This window comes from Cavia porcellus, unplaced genomic scaffold (assembly GCF_034190915.1).
Source record: "Cavia porcellus strain 051 isolate PalLab524CR breed Dunkin Hartley unplaced genomic scaffold, mCavPor4.1 scaffold_4, whole genome shotgun sequence".
In the NCBI taxonomy this organism is placed as follows: Eukaryota; Metazoa; Chordata; class Mammalia; order Rodentia; family Caviidae; genus Cavia; species Cavia porcellus.
Window position 1 is genome coordinate 88233901 of NW_026947487.1, and position 18933 is coordinate 88252833.

The following is an 18933-nucleotide window of genomic DNA, read 5'->3' on the forward strand; positions in this document are numbered from 1 at the left end:
TAATTTTAACAACCCTTCAAGTGGTTCTGATATACCACAAAATTAAGGAACCAATGGATCCTTGTCGTATTTTTCTTCTCTCCATCCTCTATGATATATCTATGACAAATTCTGCCTCTAAGTTCGAATGTTAAGATTATTAACTCTGTTTCTCTTATTTCATAGTACTTGATGATTCTTTTGGACCCTGGGAATAAAATGACTTTGTTACTTAGCATCTAAAGGTAACCATAGCTGTCTTCACCTACCTTATAACTACTTATTTCCTACTGAGTTCCCTCATCTTCAGTAGGTATTGTAAACGCTTGCCCCCTTGATAAAAAACATTTCCTAGGGCTGGGGATTTAGCTCAGTGGCATAAGTGCCTGCCCTACAAGTGCGCAGTCCTGAGTTAGATCCCCTTCCCCCCAAAAAAAGCCTTTTAAAAAACATTTCCTAATTTTAAAATGCATTTATGAAAAAAATTCCAACATGTATTTTATGATTGTGATAAAAATATATTTCTTACCAAGAATCTTCCCAGCAAATATCATCTATCCCAACCAGTGGGGAAGCTCCCTCCCTGCATGCTACATGGTGTTATACCAAGTGATTTGCTAGTTTCAAGTGCAAGCTTCTACTTCTTGACCTCTCTTTAGAGATCAAAAAGCAGATATCACAAAACAAACCTGTGTGTAGGAGATAATGCATTTGTTAATTCACTTAATATAGCTATCCCATAATGTGTACATGTATCAAAACAAGTCACAGGCAATCGCTCTGTATCACATATCTGTCAATGAAAATAGCTAATTATTTTTAAAAGATCATGGAGGAAAGTATCAGAGGCAATTTTTTTTTGATTTCCAAAATTTTACCTCTGAACAGAATCTCAACTCATGAAACACTTAATGAAATAAGGTGAATCTGTCTGCTCTAAGTATTTGTTTATAAAGCTTTAGAGAAATAACAACCGACATGAGAAGATTGATGTATTATGTTTCAGAGAGTTTCCCTGTGAATTTTGGCTCTGTGAATTTGGGCCTGGATAACGGACTGTACATCTTATACTTCCACATCATTCCTCAGGTTATTTTTGGCAGGTTTGTCAAGAGCTCAACATGGTTTCTCTTAAAAAGTTGCTGGTCAAAGCATATTAGTTTCTCTTTCCTTAGCTGAATTGGATTCCTAGGTGAATAGAATTGGCAGCCGTCAAAGGAGCAGGCATGGCTCTTCTTTTAAGAAACAGTATAATCTTCGACCTCGGGTGACATATGAGGTGAATCCTTTTCCTAGAGGGACTACAGAGACCAAAAAATACCAGCCATATAAGGATGCAGAGAAACTGACACTTGCCACCTGAAATAAGATGGAAACAGGTTATCAAAGGGAAAATGTCCATCATCTAGCTAAAGACCAACCTGAACTGACCCAGAAATGCAGGCAGATGGGGTAGAAAAAAATGGAATCGAGGCTTATTTTTGGCTCCAGATGGTAGGCTTTGGATTAAGGAGTCCTGTAATCAAAAAATGTGCCGCATTTTCTTCTTTTGGATTTGCTGCTTTGTAACCTGCTTTCACTCATTCAATACAGATCAGATTAAACGATAAACGGCCTTGTTGGGTAATGAAGTGTGGGCCAGCATTATTCTGCACTTGCCTCAGGCACTCAGAAGGAAAGCGAAATGAAGGTTTCTAAATCGGAAGCCTGGTTCCTTGGGGAAGGAGATAGAGGACCTGGGGCGCCTGTGCACCAGCACCTTTCTTACGGTCCCTGGCTCCCCAGATTGGTTAGTATTCTATGACAGTCCTCTCTGAGCAGTCAGTGCCCCATGATTTTCATACAACAGCAACACATTCATTCCTGGCCTTTATTTCTCAACTTCAGTCTCTCCAGAAACAATGATTTCTTTAAAAAATAATAATCCAGAGACCATAGCCTTATATGTTCTTGTCTGCCTGCGGTTTTTAACTAAGAACTAGGTAGCATAAATTAAGGCAAAGATCTTTTCCACCAATCAAATAATAGTGTCAGTCTGGGGTCAGAATTTATAAGTGTACTCCCTGATGGTATTAACTCCTTATTTCCTTTATTTATTCACTCATCTAATAAATATTTATTGTGAGCTCAAAGAACTGGACTAGAACCCCAGGATAAATAAGTGATCAATAATAAAAAATAATAAAGTGTTTCATGAGAGCAATGGTCTTAACTATTTCTACACTTAGCAATGTGTTTTCAAACCTCAAGCAAATATGTGTATAATAATCCTCAGCCAGTGATGGCAAGGAAAAGAAAACTACAACAGTGATAACTCATAGCAAAGGAGCCTGATCCAACTAGAGATATTAGGAGATAAAAATAATCATAGCTCACACTTAGATTAACATTTATGTGGCAGAAATTTATTCTGAGCATTACGGACACTTAGACAGATTTGATGAATTAATATAAATTGTTACTACAACAAGGATTATGAAGAGTCCATGGTTAACAAGTTGTTGGCTGTTAAAAATAATAGGAACTATCTTTGCTCCCAAAGAAATAAGGTGTTGAAACAAACAGCTCTGGATGTGCATGGACAATCCTGATGAGAAGGTTCTAGAAGGAAAGCAGAAGGGCCCCCCTGTGTAAGTTACAGAACAAAGTGCCTCACTGGTCCTCCACAATAAGCTTCCCCACCTTAGTTTGAAATAAATTCTTTTTTTTTTTAAATAATATTATTTTCAAGTCCTTTGACCAAGAAGTAACATTTATTTATCTACCCCTTTCATCTACTCTTGAGAGGGTGACTTATTAGGTCTAATACAGTATTATCGATTTTGGTGCAAAACTAAGATTTGAAAAGAAAATTGCTTGTTCCCCTTGGTCATGTATGCTGGTTCTTATAGCTCTGGCACTACCACTAGCAAACATGACCCAGCCCACCAAATGACAGAAGACCACATAAAGCATAGATAAATTACGTCGGACAAGCCACAGACTAAACGGGCAACTTTTACATGTAAAACCCATAGTCTGTCAACCCAAAGTAGTCTACTGCTGGCCCAAAAAAATTATCAAAACAAGTCCAAACCAAAATAATTGTTCAATTACTCCATAGAATCCGAAGAAATATATGTTTATTTTTTTAAGATACCAAGTTTTATTATATCGTCTTATGTAGCAGAAATGAAACTATACAATATCTCAGATTCTGGAATAATAGGAAATGTGGCAGCGGGCAACTTGTTTAGTTTAAAACAGGATAAAAGGGACAAGATGATAGAATGATAACAAAAATAAAAGAGGAAAGGTGTTATTGAAATATGAACATCCATCTATGTACATGTTTATTTTATATACTTTATCTGTTTTGTTATGTAACAAGAGAATAAGACAAAGAGATGTTGTAACTTATTAAAGTCCCACACAGATAATGCCCAACATTTAGAATAAGGCAAACTGACTTTAAATTTGATGTCTTTAAACAACCTTTACAGTTTACAAAATAAATGGTTATAACAGTGCTTATGAACGTGCTTTTGCCTGAGAAGGGTTTTTAAAGTTGTTAACATTTTCTGGATATTTAGAATTGATAGGGGAAATAGGGAAACTCTATTGGAAAATATCATTTTAAAAATCATGCCCTAGATATGTTTCAGATATAAAGTGTCTTATAAACTCATAGGAGCAATTTTGGAAAGCTGATTGAATCATGGGTGCACTACACTCATCAGTGGATTAGGTTGTTGGTGAATTCATTCCCATCTGTGCTATTTAAAAATGGGGCCAGTCTGGAAAATATTGGTGACAGATAATGTTACCTGCAAGAATATATCTTGTCTAATTCTCCAACCTTCTCTCTGCTTCTTGGCTGCCACGAAATGAGAAGCTTTCCACAATGATGCCTTTCTACCATGTGGTATCTGCCTTGGAATCAATCAACCATGGACGGGCCCTTTTCAAATCATTAGCCAGGATAAATCTCTCTTCCCTCAATTTGCAGGTGTCTGGTATTATGACACAGTGCCACAAAAGTAATAAATATCAAAAATTTGACCAGGATTTGGGTTTCTGGTATAATAATAACTGATCATGTAGTGTAGAAGCCTTTGGAACTCGTTTGGAAAAGACTGGAGATATGAACCTAGAATGTTACAAGCAGCACACATAACAATGGATCACATGAATAGAATGCTGAGAAGAATGAACACAACAAAAACAAATCTAGAAAGGTTTCAGCTTGTAGTGATGCTAATACTGGAAACTTAACACAAGCCCATGTGTATTGTACCAGAAAGAAAATATGTCTTTTTTTGGAACATGCCTTGAGATTTTATGTGAAAGTAAGATTAAGGATGGTGGACCAACTAATCTGGAGGTTGGAAATTTTAAATTCACCCAATATTTAAGCTGTCAAATGGATACTGCTTGTTGCTTTCAGCCACAATTATAGTGAAAATCAGGACAGGAAAGCAGAAATGAATAATCTGAAACAATTTGCTGATGGCTAGAAATGAAACAACTATAAATCTGGGCCCAAGGAGAATTTGGTTGGGGAAAAGGATCTCATTAAAAGAAGTCAAGTACTTGTTATCGATACAATATTAATGATGGCTTGAAGGCATAGCCAGAATCATTAAGACTCCATAAATAACAGGCTCAAATGTACAAAATTATAAAAATTATATTTGAGATTAAGCTTGTGCTCCTCCTGCTAAAGAAGGGCTTCCTCAGGAGTTACTTCCCTAGGACTCATTTCTGCATGATCAGGCACTCAGACAGAAAGAAGGCACTAATGCTATCTTCCAAGGGGGCCAACCTACTGCTCAAATATGCAGCAGACATTGGCATCACCAATATGGGTCTGTTTTTTCAAGCATGCAGAAAGCAAGACTTGGAGACTTCCATCCTGAATCCAGAAGACCTTGGAGGACAGGAAAAATGTGTGACAGGATCAGAACCCCTGCTAAGAGTGCATAAGAGTGGAATGTATCAATCTGTGAGAGTTAAGCCAAGGGTACAATGGGATCCCTAGAAAGTTGAACATGGCAGGAATGTGAAACATTTGCTCATGAAAAGTGCCGGGAGGGCCAGACAAAAAAGAGGGGATATGTGAGTTGAACTGGCGAGGTCACAGGAGTGGGGCAGTCCAAGTCTTTGAATTTCACACCTCACTACAGCCTCCACTGGGTACTGGATATGGAGCTAAAGGATTTAATGTGAGCCCCGCTCAGTTTAATTCTTGATTTAGTCAAATTCTTTTCTTTACTCTTTTGGAATGAGAATGTTAATCTGTGCTAATGTGTGTTGAAAATACTTAAATTTCTTTCTGATTTTTATAGAGACTCATAGCTAAAAGTTTACCTTAAGTCTCAGAGTAGTCTTTGGACTTGGACTTGTCAGAAATGATAGAACTCTTAAGGCATTGGGAACTCTTCGAAATGACCTTCATGCACTTTTCATAGTGACATGAACATGGATTTTTGGGGACCATGGGTGGAAAGTTATATTTTAGATCTAAAATATTACCTAAACATATGGCATTCAGAAACACGCCTGTTCAGAAGGAGTAGGTGACTGAGTGTGTGACCTGCAGGGGTATATTCTTGTCCCTACCACTTCCTGTCTCTCTCTGACCCATGGCTGCCATAGGGTTACCAGCTTTCCACTGTCACGGCCTTCCACTACGATGTGTCTGCCTTAGAGCCAGCCAGCTGTGTGCTGCATCCTTTAAAATCTGAGACAGATTAAACCTCACTTTCTTAAAGATCTGGGTACTGGAATTTAGCTCCAGTGACTAGAAAAGCTAACTAAGACATCCCTCAAATAATCTCAAAGTAATAATTGCAGAAGAAATTCACAATTTGCTAGGTCCTCTGTATGAAGGTGATGTTCATTTAATGACAAAATGGTTACTCTTTGGCATAATGTTCTTTGATTACGTAAAAATTGAATTGTCTCACATTGTAATTCATACCGTAATTGTATCAACATAGCCTTGTCATTAATATGTAGAATAAAAAATATACATTTATTTACTCTTCTCATGCTTTTGAATTTATACCTGTATATTCTTTATTTTATAAATGGAGAAACTAAGCAGAGAAAGCAGCTGAATAATTTACTAACAAAAATGTGTAGATAGTTTAATAACAATGACTAGAACCTAGTCATTGAGTTTAGAAGCCTGTTTGTATAACATCCTGCTCATTTTCTTTGATTTCTAGACTGGTATCTATATATGCTTTCCCTTTTCTTATAACTTTCCCATTCCTAAAGAAAAGCCAAAGTCTAAATATAAATCAACCCAATATCATTTTACCTTTATGGTTTATTCAAATACCTAAAATCTCTTCAATTTCCTGAATCTGGTATTCCAGTATACTGTTTACAGTCAGTTTGTCACAACTTACACCCAAACTATAGTGCTGATGTTTGCTTCTTATCTCTTTTCTATCCTTTATCCACATTGAGAGGTACTATTCAAATTTTCAGGAATATGATTTACAAAAGAAGAATAGGAAAATTCAGGAAGAGGAATTTTATTTTCCAAGGTAACTCTTTTTCAAGATCACAACTATGGGACTATATATTACAATGGCATCCTAAGTGGATACAATCTTTTTGGTCCTTCCCATGGTGCGTATTATTTTTAATTGAAAAAAAATGGGAAATTGAAATGTTATGAAAAAGAAATTGTGAGAAGAAATTGGTAGAATGCAGAAGAAAGAGAAAAACTGAGAACTCTCAAGTCACTATGCAAAGAAATAAAGTACACATAACAACAGCTGGCAAGAAATTCAACAAGGATTACAATGAAGTTGACATGGTCTATGTACTGAGTTATACTCATTTTCAGTTCTCATTAGTTATCTTCTTAGTCTTGGAATGGCACAATGTCCAATTCTTCCCTAAGAGCAAGTGTGTATTGGATGCCCATTTCTCTCCTACAATCAGGGCTTCCCCACATTGTTCCCATATTTGCTTTATTATATGTCTCTTTGTTCAGAACACTGTTCTCTACCGTACAGCACTGTTCCATCTACCTGAGTAGGAGGATCTTGACAGAAACTTGACTTGCAACTATATTATGAGGCAGGCTTATCCCTCATACAATGCTACAGCCTCCCTAGTATATGCAATCATTTAAACAATAATGCACCTAAATTTCACTGCCCAATATAGAATCTTACAGCCTTTTCTTTTCTGTGAAAATTATCTTACTCATCCATAACTTGTCCTCATCTCCTTCCCTTCCACTTTGTGAATGATATCCACCTTAATGACACTCTACACTTCATTGAGATATAGGCAATAAACATGGATATATAAATATTTTGAACAAATTATTGCTGTATGATACAGGCTTTCGTTACCAAGGCATTTACTGTGTGGAAAAGAAGAATTAATAGATGGCATAAAATGAGTAGATAATTTTATATTATGCAGTTATTAAAAACTCTAGCTAAGGATTGGGTCAACCATAAGAATATAAACAATTTGTATAGCATTTTTAAAGATTGTACCTGTATTCCATGCTAATGGGTACCATAATATCACTTTTAATTCTGTTCTGCCTGTGCTCCAAAGTTTAAAGAAAAATTAGTATTTTCATTTCACAGATGAAAACATTGAGAATAAAAGAGAAAAAAGTAATGTGCCCAGGGTTAAATGCCAAGACATGGCCAACACTGTAAAGCCATCCAAATTCAGAACCCAAGACTCTTCCACACACTGAGAAACCTATAAAGATATATATATTTTTTCTAAATAGCTTGGGTTAGACACAGCAATTATTCTGGAAACTGGGCCTTGTGCCAGGAAGAAACATTCCTTAAGTACTATCAAACTAGTGTTTTCCCTGGGAGATTTAACCATCATTAGTGAAAAGCTTCATTTGCAATATTGTATGCAGCCCACTGTAGTAGGCCAGAGCAATGCATTATCACTAACTCAGAGAGATTAATTTAATGGGCAATTATATGCTTCCTGCTTTGAATACTTTCAGGTAACCAATAGCAGTGTGCTTTCTGTAAATGCCCATTGCCTGCTTGCACTTATAAAGCCTCGGATTTTATCCACTTGCCTTTCCACATCATCAAGATCTCTGTGAAGGACTCTAAAATTGGCATTCAGTGCCCGTACAATGTGCTGGTCCACTATGTGCTAAGTACAGCTTAATAATTTAGGCACTGTCCACTAATATCTTGTCTCTCTCCTGTGGCTCTGCTTATTCCTCTCATTCTCTACTCTGACTTACTTCAAATCTCAGTTTAATGCTCAGTGAAATCTCAAATGATCAAGACATAGAAATATTTTAAAATTAATGAATAAAAACCATCTTAAGATTTTCTCTTCCCTTGTTTTTCAGGATCGATAAATGTTAATGTTTGTCTATTGTAGGAGGAGCAGAAAGTTGTGGATAGTTTTCAAAAATAAATTTTCAAAATTCTCACTTGAGATTTCGATTTGTTAGGTCTTGGACTAAGTTCAACACTGTTTTTTTTATGTTTATTTCCTTGTTTAAAGCAACTATCTGAATAATTGTAACTGATGATCCATTGAAAAACACAGTCCTCTGAAATGTAATATGTCACATTTTCTAGTCTATGTTCATTAGTTTGTCTCTGAAATAGGGATAGAATTCCAGTTTGAAAATTTCCAAACATTTTGCTTATCTCTTAAATAAAAACTGCACAGTTCTTTACAAATTCTAGAATGGGAGAGTTTGAGCCTCTAAAGTGAATCTTTCCTCCACTGTACCTTTCTTTTTACCCCAGTATTTTACTTTGTTTAGAAAAACTACTTCATGGGGCAGTGCCAAGAGCTCAGATGGAGCACAATGTGGAGAAAAGGCCTAAGAAAGGATTATGTGAAGGTGTATGGAAACGTAAATTCTGCATTTAAGCAAAGCTCCAATTCTGCATTTAGAAACCTCCCCTCAGTGTTGTTGTGTATCAAGTACTAGACAACTTAAACTTTGTCTTAACTTCATTCTTTGCTATTTACACATGATGACAATGTTTTCAGAGTACTATGTGGTTTAAATGCACTGTAGGGCTGACTGCAATATTTTTTCAGGAATCATACTCAGACATATTTACCTTAAGTTTCTACTGTGAAAACAAGCAGCAGCCATGGATTGCTGCTGCAGTGGATGGCCTCAATCCTAGCAGAGTTATGCTACAGTAGCATAATCTTTGATTGATACAATGGCATACAACTACAGGTTCCTGGGCTGAGATATGTCCTTGTTCAGGATGGCAGAGTGGATCTATTACCACTGCAATACTAGGGAAATGCACACAGTGAACAATCTCAGTCTTTTCTAAGTGAATCTGACACAAGAGGATAAAGGACATCGGCATTCTCATTAAGAGATAACAGATGGGCTTCCCCAAAATCCACTTTTTAGCTTAATTTCATTTGAGTAAATCATTTTGTCTGACGAGATGGCATTCTGAGAGTAATTTTAAAATGTCCTCTCTGGAATGAGAATTTCTTTACCATTATTAGAAATTCCTCCTATGGGGCTCTGTGATCCTGGGTAGTTTAATATTCACCTTGTACAAATAAAATAAATCTCCTTTTAATATTTTTCCAAGACATAATCTGTGGCTTTAGAAGACAAACCTTACATGACAGCCTAAATAATCAGACCAAATTTCTGATTATTTTTGTAGCAAGTCTAAACAAATTTCTAATATTTTTGTAGCAATTCCAAATGTTTTTAAGTTCTCTGTGAACTTAGTTATGAATATTCCTTTAATTAACTAGAATAATAGTTTATGATACATTTAATGTTTCTTGATTTATGCTCTACCCAACAGTTATTTTATTGTCAAAACTTAGTTTTCTTATATGTTCTCATTCTTGTTAATAGTAAGACAGCTGTATGAAAAATTTCAAAAACTATCAAACTGACAGTACGTTTAAATATATTTCAACATTTCTTAAGGTATAAAACCTAAACATAGCTTGTTTCTTGGTCAAAATGTGCTCATGTTGTTTATGGATTTTTAAATTTCTGAATTGAAGAAAAGATAACTTCCAAATATTTTCAGTGAACAATGCATGTGTGTTTTATATTTTTGTATTCTATAAAATTCCTGATCAAGCTCAGGTTCATCATATGGGCAGTGGCACACACTGTCAACCCCTTCATGGAACCAAGTTTGAAACTTTCATCTGTGACAGACTTGAGACATTTCTCTGAAATTGTTAAGATAATTTTACCTGCTCTACTTTTGTGTAGTTTGGTTATCTTGTATATAATACAATCATAATAATACTTCAAAAGTAATCTTACCTACTTATTTTACTGATTTACATAAGAGCTTATTTTTCTATTTATATTGATTTTTTTCCTCATACCAGGATCAAACTGCTAAGCTGTATCACCAGTCCTGTTTACTCTGAGATTAGAGCTTGCCTAGATTGAACCTCAGACTTGGATTCCCTTTTTCTCATTTTCTGGAATACCTTAGATTACAGATGTGTGCCACAACATCTGGTTGAAATAATTTTTAATATAAGGAAAATGTTCATCCAACAGCTCTCTTTTTGTTCTTATTATTAAGATGGTGCTTCTTGAATTTTTAACACTTACTGCCTCTTTCCTTACCTCTCTGTCTTTCTTTTACGATTATCTCAGTGAATTTCAATGCTCTTTTGATAAGGAGCTACTTCTGGGTCTCACTGGAAGGAAAATTCTAAGAGGAGAAGACTTTTGAGTCCATTTTACTCTCTGTTTTATCTCCCATCACTAGATGAGTGGTTAGAAATAAAGCCTCCATAAATAAAGAATGAACAAAAGAGCAAATGAGTGTCTTCTCTATGTTTAATGTCCTCCTCTCCCAGGAGTTAAGTGCTCATTGCCCTCCAACATCTGCCTTTCTGTCATTATCACTTCTCTTTGATTCCTGGCATACAAGTCTGTCATTTCTGCATTGTTCTGAAATACAAGACCCTGTTCTGTGTATTCATTCATTGCTGTTCTTTAGAACACAATGCATGATTGCTTACAGTGAAATTGCCTTGATAAATATTTAAGTAAAAACATCCATCGCATAAAGAATGACACGGGTTAAGGATAAATTGTCTAGATTTGTTTTTTTTTTTTTTTCAATGTATGAGAAAATCCTTTTAAAATTGCCCATGTGTCTTATAGAAAATGGTAGATCTACTGAGCTTTTAGGAAAGTCTTAAACTAATCTAAATATATACAGTTTTTCTTAGAGGCTTAAAATGATAATAGGGCTTCAACACTATAAATTATACAAAATTCAAAACTTTTCCATTCTAAATGGATTTAGCACTTCTAGACAACTAAAACCTCCATATGATATGTTTTGTTTCCTGCTTCCTTTATGTTACAAGGGAAAATCACTGCTATCATAACATGTTAGGGCAGAAAATAATATTTGGCAGAAAATGCAGAAATTTCTCTGCTTTATTTCCATCTAGAATCAGTTTGTTAAGATTAAAATTATGTATTAAGTGAATCAACATTTCTTTGCCTGCACTCAAGGTAGAAACAGTGTTTACCCTTAAATCTGTTCTCCTTTACACCGATGTTCTTCTAGTTTAGAAAGCTCCATGTGGAAAATTCTTCTGATATCTGGGAACAATGAAAACTTATGCCTCTTCTGAACATCTGAACAACTTTTTGCACAGAAAAGAATGTCATGTATCTCAGAGGTATTTCCTCTGCTCATATTACCTATCAGAGATCATAGAATTAATTTAAGAGTACATACCTATTAATATCTTCTCCCTCTCACATATATTATGCATCTCCATGAATATTTTTTACTAATCATTGGTTTTCTTTTGTACTAGAGACAAAATCCAGGGCTTGGCACATATTAGGAAAGCATTCTAATGCTTTGCATCAGACCTAGCCCCTTAAAGCTGGTATCTGTTTTCTTATTCAGACTCTGTTCACTCCTAAATGCTTCCACACTGTATTACCTTCTTTGAATTAATATACAATTTTGAAGGTCTTATCTCTGACACAGAAAGAAGATGCTAAAATAATGTGTAAAATGTGTGTTTTTTGGACATAAAATAGCCTGAACCTTTGGCATGTTGTGATATAATAAAAAATTAGTGATACAGAGTCCAAATTGGCAAAGATAAAGTAACAATAAATTTCATCATTGAAATACTATTTAGATGCAATAGTCTTTTTGTTAATTACAAAGAATCTATGCTTATTAACAGAAAGATTATTAACAGAATTACAGAAAGCCTAAGTGTTATTTTAACAACCAGTACCTCCTTTCTTATATAATAGTTTAAATTTTTATACATAACTTTAATTATATAAAATTTATGATGATAAAATTTAAATAGTCTATCATTGCTGTGTAAAATATATTAAAACTTAAAAAACAAAATATAAATTATGTGTACTCTCCAAAATGATCAATATTAATAGTGTGATGTCCCCTTCCATATTTTTACATGTAAATAGATATTGGTAAGTATGTAGTTTAAGTATGCCAACAATTGTTTCTATATTGTATAAACTGTCTTGTACAATGTATATTTTATAGTATATATTTAATGTAGAGTTCTTGAGCTTAACTTTTTTTAGCTACTCTTTTGCTCAGTATTTTCTCATATTATGTATTCAAAACATGTTTAACTTAATGTGTACAAGATATAAAAGTATTACGTTACAAAAAAGCTTCCTTCCCACACATCCTTCAAACATTCTGGTGACTTACTCTTATGTACATTACTTTATGTTGAGCCGATACATTCAACTGAAGCTTGTTGCTATCAGTTATATAAATTTCATCACCAGCTTGTCTAACAGACATAGGGAGCACTTACTGATGGATAGGTCAACTGAACCCAGTCACACAGCAAAAAGGGAATAAACCCAGGCACTCACTAATTTCCGTTGCAATGATTGTAATGTTGTGCCACACACTTAATTCTCTGTCAAGTGGTGTTGCCAGCGTGATCTTCCCATCATCTGCATTTATGTTGAATTGTCTCTCCAGATCAGTGTGACGGTCGATGGAAAACCTACAAAAGAGATATATATCTGTACACTATTTCAGTGTTTATATGACCCATACATTCCACAGCAGATCTTTAGTAATCCTTAGAGAGTCATAGTTGTGAAGTCAAATGAATTAGGAAACTCTGGGGCATCATAATTTGTTAAGAAAAAATGACTGAATGAGCCACAAGAAACTTAATAATTATTGTCCAAGGAGCCATTAGCTACATATGTAACATGGAGGTTGTAAACTGCCGTCAGTTTCAATAGGTAGCATCTTCAAAAATGGATGCTGATGAAGAGTTAATTGGACCATCCATCATATTTATTAGACAGCCTGTGATAATTAGTAGTTGCCACAGAATATCATTTAAAACAATAATCCCAAACCCAGAGTAAGATGGTATAAGGCAAGATGCTATTCATAATAATTCCTGGAAAGCGCTTTTTAAAGTTCTATGTTTTAGAAGTTTTGTTTACTTTTGGTTGTTAATGGTTTGATTTGTTTCATTTTCATTTTAAATGCATTTGGTTATTCTGTTCATCTCCACCCATGGGAATCAGAAGGTTATTTACTATTTAGTAAATTTCTTTAGCTTTAAAATAAAAATTTTAATACATTCATAACACTAAACCTCTCCAAATTAACATTTTTCAAATGGATGTGTTAGTAGTTCTAAAGAAAACCTGTTCAGATGAGACAATAGTCAAGATGTCTAGTGTCTGCAGCAAACTGCTCTTCTGGAACACTTAAGTATCAAGTTAATGCAGACATTGTTTCCACATCACTTGCTGATTTTTTTTATAACAAGATTTGTCCTCTGGCTAGAGATATTTATATTCAATAAAGTTTTTGTTTTAAGGAATGCAAAGCATACCCAGGATGATACGCTTGTAAGAAAGCAGAGAGATAAACTAAAGCCGTATTGAACGGAAACCCAAATGATTTTATAAGCAACCCCATGCCAGGAGGGAAGACCAAAGAATGTCTAGAAGATTGACGTGCACTCCTAGGAAGTGCACAGGAAATGTCATTATTTACTGATATTCATTAACCTCAGATCTGAAATTTTACTGACCACAATTTCTTTTCACATTATTTAAAAACATTTGTTATAGATTCAAAACTAAAATGGTTATTATAATAAAATTGGAAAAACTGATTTTCCATAACCTTCCGTTGTACTTTTGTATTAACATTGTAATATTGTAACATATTTTTGCAAATATTGTGCATGCAAGTACTTGAATACATATGTACTCATTTGTTCTAAATCTACTAATGAATTATAGTATATAAGTAGATAGCCAAGTAGGATTAGAGAGAGGTATATATATGAATTACTTCTTAATATTTTACTTGTCTTTCTTTAGAAATTATATTGATACCCTTTACATTATGTTCAGAGGCCACTATAGCAAAGAAAACATGAAACATCAAGAGGAGTATAAAGCGTTAAACTTCTTTGAGAATTATTCAATGATAAATTGTGAAAAAAAAACATGAAAAATGAAATTATAGCTTGACAATAATAACTTAGATATAAATAAAATTAAGCAGTGGCTTTTATCCACATGTCAGATATTTACACACTATATCCCCACACGCCTGGGTGACTTGAGAAATAAAGGATTCCAAAATTCAGAGGCAGATATAGATTAGGAGTGACCTGAACAAAATTCTGAGAATGAAGAGGTGTTTACTGTACCACATCTGAAACTGTTGCATTATGAAAACAATACCAAAGGCCATTTTATTGGGGAACAATAATTGTTTAGACCAATGAGATCCCAGGTTTAACTATAAAATATCTCTACAGATATTTGCAGTATTTTACTCGATATCATATATACTGTGAATTTTTAAAATCCTAAGAAATATTCAGAAGGTTAATTATCACTTCCTGTATCCTATTCATAAAAAATGTTGCAGGCATTTTCAAATTTAATAATTTTATTATTTTACTTGTGATATTTCACGCATTCATGCACAACCAATTCCCTAAAGAACATAGTAATAGAGAAACAGTATAAACAGGAATATTCAATGAAGTCCAAATCACAAGCACACTTCATGGCTATTTGGTTGGTATCCACTAATTGTTTTGAAGAAAGCCTAGAAGAAACAGTAAGGACAATGGTGGTAATTGAAAATTAACCTTTAAAAAGTGTTTATATAATCACATCCAAATATATGTTTTTCAAATCACAAACTTGGAGCAAATTGTATTTCTATTATTTATGTAGCATCATTTCTGAGTTAATTGGTAAATTCATTTAACTTCAACTTCATTGTCATTAAACTATGCATCTGTCATTACGTGTATCCAAAGACTGGTTGTGAAAACTAAAAATGAAAAATACATCACTTTCTGCACAGTAGGTACAAGAAGTGAAGCATCATCATCATCAATAATATCATTCAATAAATGAAATCTTAATAAATATCTGTACTTGGAGGATAGTAAAGAATGTCTGTGGATCATTTATAAGTGCTACACAATAAGAAGACATTCTGATGTTAACTATCCTTCTATAACTCTAAGCCATGGATATTTTTCTCAGTGTTTATAGCTCCAGTCCATGAAAGGCATTATGGGGTAAGTCACACGAGTGTATAAAGGCTTTATGGGGTGAGTCATAAGGATGTATAAAAGAGGCTGTTAGTGTAGTCTTTAGTAAGACCTGAGGTTAGCATGTCCTACTATTACAAGGTTACACAATGGGAGGAACCTGAAGAGAAAGGAAGGGCTTAGTTTAAGGTGCAGTTAGAGTCCACTCCGACCTCTTCAACAAAAACCTTGCTACCTCTGTAGAAATTCCACACATGTTCTTGCTTAGAAAAATTATGGTAAGCCCTCCCAAGAGTGGCTCAATAACAAGAATATTCAGAACACACAGTGGTCAACAAAAATGTTTTAATCACCAAATGTGTTCCAAACACTTCTTTTTTCATCCTTCTGTCCTCTGTTTATTTTACTATAGTAAATCATATAAAATACCTCCCACAGATAATAAAATTTGAATGTCTGAAATTTGGAGAGATTTTCAAATCTTTTATATAAACTTACAATATTTTGTGTAACTTCTCCACACATTACAATGTACTTTAAATATTTTAATTACTTGTAATATTCAATAAAAAATGAATGAAGAGTAAACAGACATTACACTGTATTGTTTAGGTAATAATAACAGCAAAAGTTCATGAATGGTTAGTATTTGCACAACTGCCGCATCCATAACTACACAATGCAGGAATGAGACCTGAGATGAATAATGCGCAAACAATGGATGCTGAAGAGGGAGTGAGGGTCACAGAGGTGGTCAGAAGTTACAGCAGGTGCACTTATGTGTCAATTCTTTTGAATGAATCACATGCATACTTGGCATGGGAAAATTTAAGTTTTGATTTCAGGAATTTTCCAGAATTATTTTTTCTGAATATTTTTCAATCTGTGGTGAGTTGAATATACTCTTCTTGGAATCTTTGTTTGTATATATAGAAGGCCCATTGTATAATGAATGAAAGAAAAGCAAACATTCATAAATCCCAGGATATCCATAGAGCATGACGGGTGAATGGCAGGACTAAAATAAACATGCATGTTTGATTTGCTCTAAAGTTCAAGCGTAAACCACCTCAGGAAAGGCTCACCCATTCATGTCTACAGAACCTATTTGAACTCTTGTAAGAATCGGATGAGATGGAGTACATGGCTCATTTCACCGATGCATGTGTCGTGCACTGTGTGTCAACCACGGTACCAAAGCTCTCACAGTGCTTACAGGACAAGGATGTCCTTGGACACTTGTGTGTGTATTCAATAGACTAACCCAAAAACTGAGTCATGAAGTGGCAACAGTAGAATGTTGGGTGCTTCCTCCCAAACTCATGTTGCCGTGCTAGCCCAAGGTAATAGTGTTAGAAGCTGGGGGCTTTGGGAGGTGATTAGAGCATAAGGGCTCTGACCTCAGATATTAAGTTAGATCCCTTATTTAAAAAACAAAAGTCCAGGGAAGTAGGGAGCTCTTTCCCAATATATGAAAACATGACTTCAAATCTTGGTGGAGGTCTTTCATCAGAGCCTGAAAGTGCTGGCACAGTGATTTCAGAGTTCTCGACTTCCAGAACTGTGAGAAAGAGTTGTCTTAGTATATAGGTCATCTAACATATGGTGCATCTTTAAATCAGCTTAAACCAACTAAAACAAAGAGTTTAAATGTAGCTCCTTTACTTATTTTGAAATACACTGATTTGGATATATTATAGATGCCTTAATATTAAAAGAGAGCATCTAAGTTAAGATGATTTACCAAATAAAATAATTAATATTTAGATGCCTCCCAAAATCCAAGAAAATCCACTACCTCTTATCTTTTTTGCATAATATCTTATTTGAAATTTTAATTCATTATTTTTTGTAAACTATGGTCTGTAATTTGAAGGCACAATTTGGGTTCTGGCTTTTTCTTTTTATCCACAAGAAAACTGCTATCCCATAGGTCCCTCACACACTCCTAATCTTAATACAATGAATACACATTATGCACTGAAAACGTTTAAGAAAAAAAAAAAGACAAGATGATAAAGAGAAACATGGAGGGAGAGGAGGAAAGGAATGGAGAGGGGATTAAAAATTTAGAAAAAAAAATGGGTCAAGCATGTTAGCTAGGAGGATTGTTGTGAGTTTGAAGTCAGTGTAGGCTACATAATGAATTCTAGGCCAGTTTGCACAACCCTGCCTCAAACAATAACAACAACAACAAAACAACAACAAAACGACAACAAAGAGAATTGGGTTGTGTTATGTACATGCATCAATCCCCATAGGGATAGTAAAGATTACGTGCCACACACATGTACCAATACAAAAACAAAACAAACAAAAAAAAAAAGCAGTGCACGGATCCTACTGTGACAAGGTACGTTTTATTCTTACCTGATAATTCACAAAAAAATACTTTGATAGGAAAAGAGGGTGGGTTATTTGGATTTTAGAATCTAATATGCCATTCACATCATATGCAATGAACACAACCTGGAAAGCTGGAGAATCTTCAGATGACTCTGATATAGGCGAAATCTCCTGGAAACTAGAACATTAGAACAAAAAATGTTCTACAATGAATCCTGGATAAAATCTGACTTACAATCATTCCTTTAATGTTTACATAAATCCTTTGAGAAATTCAAACTACATACTAAATATTAGGATCAGATGATCTATGTTATTGATAAAATTTATTTCATGCAGCAGTGCTCTACAGTAAAAGAGGTGACAAACAAAATAAATAAAACAATGGGATGATTATTCAATCTGAAACAGACATCTAAAAGCTCAGATTAACTGTGAGAATGGAAATACAGAAGTGGAAATACATATGAACAAAACTATTAATATTCACATCCTTTAGCAGCTTTGAGAAGGACAGATTTTCCTGAATGATTCTCGTTGTGGTATTTATGAATACCACTGTTCATCATATTGGATGCTACAATAAAACAGAGAAACCTCCAAGTTGAAAAAATGAGAAGCTGAATTTGGGTCTGGCTCAAAGTTCGTACATAAAAGCCTTCAACAGCTACCCCAGTTTTGTTAATCTTCCTTTCTTGGGATATCTGTCCTATTGTTTTTCAAAAGTCACCTGACATTAACTCTTTACATACAAAAACAATTTTGACTCATATCTTCATACACAATAACACCAAATAAGCTAGACTTGTGTACCTCTGATATTCAATAAGTACTTCACCAGTAAATCTGCAATTTTGTCCAGAATGTGGATTATTTTCTCTGAAATATGGGTTTAAAGAAATGTGAAGAGCAAGAATGAAAGAGAGGAAAAAGAAATAATCTAGCTTTCACCTCTCATATTCAAAGGTGTAATGTCTTCTAATTTTATATTTAAATCCTAACATTTTGATCTCTGTTATTGAAATCTCCATA

General features: G+C 34.5%; 1 protein-coding gene across 5 annotated transcripts in view; it reads right to left on the bottom strand.

The window, feature by feature from the left end:
* Positions 1 to 18933, bottom strand: part of Cdh8 (cadherin 8) — a 337933-nt gene that overhangs the window by 108302 nt on the left and 210698 nt on the right. For all 5 annotated transcript variants that reach the window (XM_063247432.1, XM_063247433.1, XM_063247434.1 and 2 more), the window contains exon 8: positions 12869 to 13005. In XM_063247432.1, coding sequence (XP_063103502.1) covers positions 12869 to 13005 — 137 coding nt within the window. The remainder of the gene's footprint in view (positions 1 to 12868; positions 13006 to 18933) is intronic.